Below are 10,319 nucleotides of genomic sequence, written 5' to 3'. Positions count from 1 at the left end.
GGAAGGAAGGAAGGAAGGAAGGAAGGAAGGAAGGAAGGAAGGAAGGAAGGAGAGGAAGGAGAGGAAGGAGAGGAAGGAAGGAGGGAAGAAAGGAAAGGAAGGAGAGGAAGGAAGGAAGGAGCCAGGGCAGAACTAGGTCAAGTTCAAAGTCCCTCCCCATCCCAACCCAGTTCAAGTTTACTAGAGCTTGTAGTGACAGGTTGAGCTTTCTAAGTGGTAACATGCTTTTATGGGGAGCCTGAGGCTCTGGAAGAGGGCACCCCATCAGCCCAGGCCATGGGGCTTTTCCCTGACTGGGCTTGCACTGAGTGAAGAGGCTTCTAGGTCCGGCTGCCCTCACTCCCCACTGCCCTAGGCTATGTTCCTGGTCTTAGATCAACCCCTCCTTCTTCACCCTCCGTCTCCTCTCAGGTTTGGAATCACCGAGTCCTGAAGGATGAATTCCTGGGCCAGGTGCACCTGAAGACTGCCCCGGATGACCTGCAGGACCTCCACACCCTCCATCTCCAGGACCGCAGTAGCCGGCAGCCTAGCGACCTGCCAGGCATTGTAGCTGTGCGAGTCCTCTGCAGTGCCTCTCTCACGGCGGTCTGATGCCAGCCTGCCTGTCCTGCCCCACTAGTCCTCACCACTACTCGCATGTCCCCACCTCGCCTGGGACCAGCCTGGGAACCAGACACCGGGGCCCTTTCCTCACTCTTTCACTGACCCACTGTGTGACCTGAAGAGAGCCCTGCCCTCTCTGAGCCTCAGTGTTTGGAGGGCCCCAAAGAATTCCCGTCTTGTGGGGGAGTTTTCTTGCCTAAGATTTAAAGCAGTTCTCTCTACCCAGTGGGCACTGCTGTTAAGGGGCTATCTGCTGAAAACGTTTCCCCAGGCCCTGCTGTCTACCAGGAGTGCCAAGATGTCAATTGTTTACACACAAACTGCCATGTCCCAAGCCCCTTCCCTCTCCTTGTTTGCTATGGGGGGGATTGCTTCCCTCCCCAGATCTTTGCTATGTAGCTTAGAGTGACCTTAAACTTATGATCCCCCTGCCTCCACCTCCTCAATGCCGTACCACTATACCAATTTGAGTGGTGCTGGGTATGGAACCCAGGGCTTTGTGCATGCTAGGCGAGCACTTACCAACTGAGCTACATCCCCAACCCCACTACAGCCCATTTTAAAACCATCTTGAAAGAACCCTTAGTTGGCATGTGCAGGAGACATCTGCTCATTGTTTAATGCCTGACCCCCATTCATTTAGTTATTCCATATAGACTTGCCCAATTAGCCCAGCGAGCCTCCCTAGGCTTCCCGATTCTCAGGTCTTCTCGGAGGCAGATACCTTCCTGAGCTCCAGGCTCTGACTTCACCGTCACCCTCTGAAGAGCTATGGTCATGCTGGTGAGAAAGTATGATTTCCCAGCCTCTGCTTGTGGTGTTGGAAGGAGTGGCCTGGCCAGGCAGGTTGATGGATGTAAGGCTATGGGAGACCCAAGGGGGACACATGCTGCCTCTGCTGAAAGACCCTGGGTTTTTCTTGGAAGAAAGGACTCTAGGGTGGATGGTACCAGGCCTTCAGGGTTAGATCATCTGTCGAGTGTCACCGATGGGGACTTCTCATGACCAGAGGGCTCTGCACCAGCATCCCCAAAGAGCCAAGGAGGCTGCCATGCTTTTACTGTCCAGACCAAAATGTTGCTCTCAACCCCCAACATTTGATAGTCTTAGCATTTAAACAGAATCTCCATGTGAGGGAGGCCAGCCCCCATGTTTGTCCTCTGCAGACTCATTTTGTTTTATCTTGACACTGAGCACGAGAGGGCACGGGTGGGTGCTCGCAGTGGCACCTTCTTGCAGGAATCTCAGAGGGGGACGGAGATGTGCATTCCTGGCTGCCACCTGCATTCCCGAGGAACTCTTGTTTACTGGTGCTGTGGCTCACAGGTCCCCCGCTGTGCCCTCCTTCAGCTTCCAGGCCAGATTTAGTAGATTAAAAAAAAATAATAATAATACAATTGAGTTATCAGCCACGATTCCTTTTGGAACTGTTACATTCTGCCTCTGGTCCCTCCAACGTGGTCCTCTTCCTGGCTGGAGGTGCTGGATTCTGACTGCCATCTTGCTCCATGGAGGCTCTTCTGGCCTGGGACCTGGTCCACAGGGAGGGCTAGGCGCTGAATTAAAGATGAGAGCATCCCTCCTGCACACTGGGGCTTCCCTTCACCAGGAGCAAATCACTTCAACCTCCCGTGCCTCGATTCCTCCCTCTGTAGCATGGGGCTCGAGACTCCTGTTTGTGAGGGACTCGTACAAGGATAAGAGCAAGGCCACACCACTTCCACTGTGTATCAGTCTATCAACACTCCACACGGTCACATGATCACTTCACTTCTCAATGGCTATTGCAGACGAAGACTGCAGTCAGGAAGGGAGGGTGAGCCTCACAATCTTGGGTCTCAGGGCCTGACATGGGGGTCTTAGCTCAGCCATATTCCCTCTGAGGCACAGGGCGAGCAGGGACCAAGTAGCAGACGAGTCGATGCTTCACCTGGCATCTAGCCACTGCCTCCCACTTCTAGCAGAACTGGGCTAGCAGCCCTATTCTTGCTTCCTCTCTCTTAAGCTAAGCCAGGCTGGCTCCTGGCTGTGAAGGAACTTCCGGTCCCCAAGAAGCCTTGAAGACTGGACAAGGGAGGACAGGGTGGAGCAGGGATAGCCGTGGCTTCGTTTATCGTTTGCACCCAGGAGGCCTTGTAGTCTTCCAATTGCAGGTGATCAGCCCTACAGTGTATTCTACATGGACCAACAGGGCCTGGCCTTCACTCCTCCAGGCCACCATGCCCTGGGGTCAAGGGAAAGGAACTCTGTTATCTTCTCAGAATAAATATTACTGCCGCTCTAGAGAGATCTGTCTGTTTCATTTTTCCCGTACCCCGCACCCCCCCACACAAGGGTAAAGACAGAGGGGACAATGGGTAGCTGACCTCTGGTCAGAAGGATGAGCAAGGAAGGCCTTGGGAATCACAGATAAAAGCTGGCCTTGCTGGTTACCTAGTGAGTCAGAGCCCAGCTCTGTGGAATCCTTCAGGTTCCCTGCTTCCAGTCAGTGTGGGGCTGGCTTTGCTGAGATCTGCCCATCTCAGCCCTGGGGACATGGGGGCACACACTTCCTGCTCTGCAGCAGCCTTCCAGCAACTGAGGAAAATGTACAAATCATGTCTGATCGCAGTACTGTAGTGTCCTTGATAGGCAGTGTCCCTAGGAGCTGACCCTCAGTCTCTGAGTTCAAGATCTGTGCCCTGTCCTAGTGGAGAGGAGAGACTTACATGCAGGCCACAGACAGAGGTGGCAGAGCAGAGACACTGGGACAGTGCGGTGGCTAGAGCTAGGAATTTATGGGCAAGGCCACGGGCAGAAGCTGGGTCGGATTGTGGAAAACGAAATGATGGAATACGATGATAGATTGGATTTGGAGGGGTGAGGGTGGTATGAACTAAGACCAGTTCTGCTGTGGTTCGGATGTGGTGCCCTTAAGAGGCTCAGGTGCCAGAAACCAGTGCCCCTTCTCGATAGGGCAGAAAACAGGCAGAACCTGGAGAGGTAGGGTGGAGCATGAGGTGGTAAGGAAGGGGTTTGTTTTGGGGAAACAAGCATGGATTTCCAGGTTTCTCCGATCGGGTGACCTGCTTAGCCGAGTTTGGGTGCTGAGGAAATGTCTCTGTTATGGTTCTGAGTCCACTTTCTCACCCACCCACTGCCTTCCCAGCATGCACCTCAGCACCAACGAAGCTGTCACACCTGCCCCAGTTGCCGCCTTGTCGATTGGGCTCCGGCTGCTCCAACCTGTGTCTCTCCCACTCTGTGTAGGCTCATGCTACTCACCTGGCTCATAAGTATCAGCTTCTCGGGTGAAGGCTGCGTTGGGTGCAAGTCAACCTTGGACCCTGGTCTCACTGTGGCACCCTGGTATGAGGAAGTTGACCAGCTTTTCCTTAGTCTTGTAGCAGTTGGCTGTGCCCAGCAGGTGGCACCATTGCACCATTGATTCTCCCCACTCCATACCACCATAGATTCCACCCCCCCACACTCCCCACCCCACCTTACCCCCTGCCCCCCACACCCGAAAAGCAGCTTTCCTGAGTAGATGTCCCAGCTGGCCAGTGTGGGCAGAAGAAGGGGCCAGGTCTCAGGAGGAGGAGGAGGAGGAGGAGTCCTCCAGCGTCCTTCCTCGTCTACCATGATGAGTATTTGTGTCCTGTTCATTCCCACCCACTCCCTTTTTTAAATCTCACATACACACACACACACACACACACACACCGGGTGAGTCTCTGTTCTGCGTGAGGTGGCTCCTGCTCAGGTGGCTTTGCAAACTGTCTGGATGACAGCACACTCAAGACTCCTAGGACAGGCTGTGGGGGGCCGGTTGTAGAGCCTGGGGGTGGGGCGCATCTTGGGGAGTCATGGTTTGGATGTTGTGTCCAGCCAAGGCTCCAGGTATTGCCAAGCCTGCTCATCTATATGGTCTCTAGTAGTGTCCTGGACGAGGGAAGCTGGGTGAGCAGGGGAGGCTACTGGGAACTGAGACCCAGCAAAATCACGAGGAAGATGGGACGTGATCAGGTGTCCCAACCATGCAGAGATGGCAGGTAGTAACACAGGTGACAAGTCACCCTGAGGTCCTGATGGTTGGCCCCAGGCCCGAGGTTCCCACTGGCCAGCAGTGCCCCCTGGGACTTCTATGCCTTGCATCCCTGCTGGTTAGCTTTACACAGCACCTTGGGCAACCAAGGTCAGCAGCCCCAGCACAGCCCGCCCCTCATGCTGATGTCACCACATCCAGACCTTCGAGGCCCCCAGGGCTCCGCCTCCTGGGAGAAGGCTTTGGAGGGAGAGGGCGGGTGGCAGTGCAGGCTGGACAGCTGCCCTGAACCGAAAGAAAGAGTGACCCAGGGAGACAAGAAACAGAGTAGCCCAAGGGAAGCCCACAGCAGCAGCAGAGCAAGGCTCAAGCTAGGGCTGAGAATTTGCAGGCTCCAGCCTCAGCTTCCAGAGTCCTCCTGACTTGTGACCCCTGGCTCCAGGCTGGGAGGTGGTGACTCGGAGGGTGTGGATAAAACCCAGGTAAGGATGGGCTGCCCTGGCTGGAACTTTTGGACTGGGGAGGAGTTACAGGCTGGGGCCTCCTCTGGAGCCTCTGCCCTTAGCTTTAGGTCCCTGGGACTGGACTCCCCTGAACCTACAGGGGCCTTGCCACCATAGGCATGGAAAGAAAATGCCCTGAGCTGTGCACATGGAGGCTTATGCCTTGGATGAGGGAATAGCTGAAGAACACAGGGCCTGTGGAGTTGTTTCTGGGTTGGAGCTGGGCCAGGGGTATCCAGAGGCAGGGGTGAAAGATAGGAGTGGAGGGTGGGGGGCAAGTGTGGATGCCTCTCTTGCTTGGTCTTTTGGTCACCTCCCCGATAATCTATCTCTCCTTGCACACGTTGTTTCTTCTTTGTGCGCCTTACATTCCCAATATGTGACCCAAGAACATGAAGGTTACTATCTGGGGTTGCCCAGGGGTCAAGGTAAAATCAATCGTGGGTCTAGGGAAAAAACCCAAACAGAAACTATGGTTCTTTGTTCTCAATTTGAAAAGCAACAGCCTTACACACTAGTCTTACACACTAGTCTTACACACTAGTCTTACACACTAGTCTAGTCTGGGATGGAGAGGTAGAGCCTCATGCACGGGGTAGAAGAGACCTGAGCTTTTCCATGGGTCTTCAGCTCTACCCTCCAAGTCTACAGTTCCAGTCTGTCCTGCAGCCTTGTACCAGCATGAGTGAGGCAGGGGCCAGGCAGCCTCTTCAGACGCCAGCTCTCATAACTACTGCTGCTGCCTTTGCGATTATCCCCCTGCCGGGACCACAGCGTGGTGTAGGTCTCCCGAAGGGCCATATGCCCATAGAGACCCAGGGTGTGGGGTCAGGGCTCAGGTATCAGGCAGTGTCGTGGGCAGAGGATCAGATGTCCCAGTGCCTCTGAATGGACCCTTGTGAAAACTTAATGCTCACTCGAGGGGCAGGCCAGGCAGGGATGGAGGGGCCTCACACCAAGACCTATGGGCTGGGGCTGCTTCTGGTGACCACACTCGAGGCAGCAAATCCATCTCGAGCCTATTCCTGGGTCTGGCTCTGTGCTGGATGAGGTAAGAGATAAGGGCCATGAACAGGTGTTAGATCATTCTGCTATGTGTCCTAAAACTCCTGAAGCAGTCCTGAACCAGGACCAGAGTCCAAATCTTACTTAGTCCCAAGTCTTCCCCGCCCTGCTGTGTGACCTTGGGTAAGAGATAGTCCTTCTCTGAACTTTGGGCAGCCTCAGGACATTAGTCCCTGTCCCAGCACAGCCCACCCCTCACGCTGATGTCTGGTACAGGGCTGACTACACTCCTTTCTAAGCCCTTTGAGATGACGAGGGCAACTTTGGGCAGTGGAGGTGGTGATGGTAACTGAGGCTCTGGTCACATAGACTGAGCTTTAATCAGAAGGATGGAAACCAAGGAAGATTTCTGTGAGGGAGGAGGGGTAGGGATGGGGTTAGGGAGGAGCCTAGGTGGCCCTGCAGATCCAAGCTGCCTGGGCTCAGGGCGTGCCATGGTCTCTTCCCACAGAGCTGTGTCTGGTCACTCCGGCAGGTGTGCTGACGTAGAAGCATGGTTATTCTGCAGAAGGTGAGTGTGTCTCTTCTCTCTCAGAGCTGCAGAGGGCCATTCTGGCTTCCTCACATCCCACCCTGCATGTCCTCCTCTCTATGTGTTTAGCCATTGGAAATGGATTCCAATTCTTCCTCTTGGCAAACTCCTACTTAGTCTTCAGAACCCAGCTGTGAGAATTCCCACCTCCGCCACCACGGCTTCTTTTGTCGCTGACACGTGTCTCTGGGCAGGAGTGATGATTCATCCCCCAGTCCCAGGCATTCCAGACAGAGGAAGCACATGCAACGGCCCCAGTGTAGAAGGTCTTTGGGGAAGCAGTTAGCAAGTTTGCTTAGGGGGGACCTGGACAGAAGTGAGTCAGGGTAACAGGGCCCAAGCTGGAGCTCCCCAGGGAAGAGGCACAGGTGCTGCCCATCAGCTGAGCCTTCCAGGCCCCCTAATCCCCAGAGCCACTCTGGTCTCTGACCCTCAGCCCTTCCCCGTGATCAGCCTGAGACTAATGAACTTCTTGGTCTCCAATGTGGGAGCCAGGAATGCAGGCAGTGCGCCAGGTGGGCCGGGCACAGAGCCTTTGGGCTGAGAAGCTGGGGGCTATTGAGGCTCAGCCACGAGTTTCCTGTTGTCTCAGGCTATGAGAGGCCAATGGAGCAGCCTGGCTGGAAACCCCCAGGCTGCACAGGGCCCATGTGTTAAAGGCAGGCTACTGCTCTAGATCAGGAAAAATTTCAGGGACTGAAAGCTTGCTTGATGGCCCATCAGAGAAAGCCAAAGCCAGGCTAAAAGGGGCTGATGGGTGGTGATTCACACAGACACCCCTAGAAGGAAGATCCAGGGTCCCCACAGGAACAGGGGTGTTCCCCAGAGCCTCTACCTGACTGGACTTCTTTTCCCCTGGACTGTTTGCTTCTGACTACCTGTGAATGGTGGCTAGCCTCGTCTTGCAGGGACTGTTTTGGTAGCGGATCTTTAAGTGAATGGTGGCTCTACCCATTTTCAAGTGGGACATGCCTTTCTATTACATCTCTCATCCTCCACGATGCCCTGGCCATAGGTGCTGACCGGCTCGGCAGGCTCCATCTTGGATTTGGATGATGCTGGGGGGAACCTTGAACTGCCCATCCAGGTCCCTTCTGACCTATGCTGTAATCCCTGAACTGCCAGACTCTGTCGCCTCTTCTGCCTGCCGCTCACTCCTGCCGGTCTCACCCTCTGCTCCCTCCCCTGACCTTTGCTTCCCCCTCCTGCTGCCTACATCCTCCCAGGCCTCAGCCTAATTTTTGGGGAGACTCTTTGCTCCTGTGACCCTAGAGACCATGTCTCCTCTGAATTCCTGGACCCAAATAGAGCCCTAGAAACAAGGGTAGCCTCCTCTTGCTCCTCAGCTTCCCTGCTGGGAACCAGGCCCCTGTGACTCGGGGTTGGGTACTGAGGGATGCCCAGCTAAGAGCACCATTTGGATGTAAGAGCTGAGCTGGACTCCTGGCCTTGGCTTTCCAGCTATGAAGCTGTAGGCTAATTACTGCCATCACTTTGCAAAGGGCTGATGGTAGGAGGGTTGAGAGTACCATGTCCTGCTAATAGAACTGTCCAGCCTCGGCTTAGCATAGAAGTCCACAGAGGTCAGCTGCCACATACCTTCTGATAACGGTGCTGTGCCGTGTTCCCGTGCTTTTTTTCTCTTATTTTATTTAAGATGAGGAAATCCCAGGAGACCTCAGAGGACCCGATGGTGCTTTTTCCATGTGCAGCTGCCCTCCCGTGGGAATAGGTATGGCAGGTCATTCATTCAGTTTCTCTCCTTCCTTCTGTACCTCAGCCTTCCTGAACCACAGATTCAACTCATTCATCTTCATTCCTCCCTTCAAATCCAGCCTTCCTGAGCCACGACAGGGTGCCAGGCACGTAGGACATGTGCACGACAGTGGGCTAATTCCTCAAACTCCACTACTCCCAGAAAACCTTTTGCTTTGTGAAGGGTTCCAACTGGCCAGTCATGGTATCTATGGTTGTCATCCTAAGTGATTCGGTGAAGCTATGGGGTAGAAACTCAGTCTATTTCCCACAGGGGAAGAAACTGAGGCTCCAACAGACTCACTGAAACATAATCTGGGCAGGCCTGGACATGACAGGAACAAGGAGCTGATGGAGAGACAGTTGTCAAGGAAAGGAGGCCTGTGGAGGGGTACAGGGCCCAGGGGGAGGAGAAGCCAAACTGTCCCTGGGTGGCGTTGCAGGGTAGAGACTTTTTGCGGAGAAGCCTGCTGCCAGTCTGGGCTCACCCTTTGTCTTCATGGCCTTATGAGTTAGACAGAATCCCTAGGGAGTCTTAGGGTATCTGAGGCCCCCTCACCTAGCCAGTCCTCATTCACCTGCCCCACAGAGCCCCCACTGAGGCCTAGTTTCATGCCAAGTAGAACCCCAAAGATGAAGACTATTCCCTGCCTCTCTGGAGAAGTTTCCAGACCAATTGAGTGTTATCTGGAAGCCAAAATGTGACAGCTAGATCCCAGGGGGACAGGAGGATGAGAGGAAGCCTGGGAATCAGAATCAGGGAAGCTGCGAGACTATAACAAAAGTCCCGCCTAACCTAAGTCCCAGGAAGATGTCCCCAGAGTGGCCAGGCCGGGTGACATTGGAGAGGAGACTCCAGGCCTCTGTGGTGCACACGTAGCTTCTTTGAGGACCTTGAAGAGGCTTTTTCACTAAAGTCTGACATGACTTTCCTCTGTGTTCTGTGGTAGGCTAGGGTGGGAGCCACGTGAATGTGACCCAGATCTGCAGGCAGAAGGTTTGAAGATAGCTCTGGGCCACACGCTGGCTGGATTGTGACTTAATAGAATATAATGCCTTCTTTGTCTCTTCTTCCAAGTCATGACTTTGAATCTGTTAGGCCTGATACCGATGTGAACACCCGGTTCTCTCTTGGCTACTGTTTGCCTGGAACGCTATCTGCCCAAAGACCTTGGATCTAAAGTGAGTCTCGTGCAGGCAGGAAGTCCTTGGTAGAATCCTGTGTTCTTATCCATTCTGTCAAGTTCTTCCTTTCAAGTGGTGCCTACTTAACTACTGGTGAGGGCTTGACTTGCTGAGACCGGGCTCATCTACCTAAGGTTAGCCTCCAACTTGCCATGCAGTCAGGAATGACACTGAACTTCTGATCCTATGTCCCCACCTCCCCAGCACTGTGGTTAAAGAATGCACCTGACTGGTTTTATGTAGCACTGGGGTTTTGTGCTGGGCAAGCACTCCGCTGATTGAGGATTGAGTTCCATCCCCAGGCCCCTGATAAGGCCTTTGCTGGTGAGCTATTTGTTCTCTAAACATTTTGTAACATCTCTAATCCTCTCATTATTGACATCTTTTGTGCTTAATTGATTTTTTCCAATTTACTATTTTGATTCCTTTTTCTTTTTCTTTTTTTTTTTTAAAGGTGAATTCTTTTTTTTTTTTAATTTATTTATTATATGTAAGTACACTGTAGCTGTCTTCAGACACCCCAGAAGAGGGCGCCAGATCTCATTACGGATGGTTGTTAGCCACCATGTGGTTGCTGGGATTTGAACTCTGGACCTTTAGAAGAGCAGTCGGGTGCTCTTACCCACTGAGCCATCTCACCAGCCCCTTG

The 10,319-nt window shown here is 53.6% G+C and overlaps 2 protein-coding genes across 5 annotated transcripts in view; both read left to right on the top strand.

The window, feature by feature from the left end:
• Positions 1-2,892, top strand: part of Capn5 (calpain 5) — a 61,627-nt gene extending 58,735 nt beyond the window's left edge. For both annotated transcript variants that reach the window (XM_021167937.1, XM_029479915.1), the window contains exon 13: positions 412-2,892. In XM_021167937.1, the coding sequence (XP_021023596.1) occupies positions 412-594 (183 nt within the window). In that variant the 3' untranslated portion in view covers positions 595-2,892. The remainder of the gene's footprint in view (positions 1-411) is intronic.
• A 1,982-nt stretch (positions 2,893-4,874) lies between these two features.
• Positions 4,875-10,319, top strand: part of Myo7a (myosin VIIA) — a 68,785-nt gene continuing 63,340 nt past the window's right edge. For all 3 annotated transcript variants that reach the window (XM_021165945.2, XM_021165943.2, XM_029479536.1), the window contains exons 1-2: positions 4,875-5,112; positions 6,650-6,709. In XM_021165945.2, the coding sequence (XP_021021604.1) occupies positions 6,692-6,709 (18 nt within the window). In that variant the 5' untranslated portion in view covers positions 4,875-5,112; positions 6,650-6,691. The remainder of the gene's footprint in view (positions 5,113-6,649; positions 6,710-10,319) is intronic.

This window comes from Mus caroli, chromosome 7, assembly GCF_900094665.2.
Source record: "Mus caroli chromosome 7, CAROLI_EIJ_v1.1, whole genome shotgun sequence".
In the NCBI taxonomy this organism is placed as follows: domain Eukaryota; kingdom Metazoa; phylum Chordata; class Mammalia; order Rodentia; family Muridae; genus Mus; species Mus caroli.
This window is presented reverse-complemented; position numbering and strand designations above follow the sequence as displayed.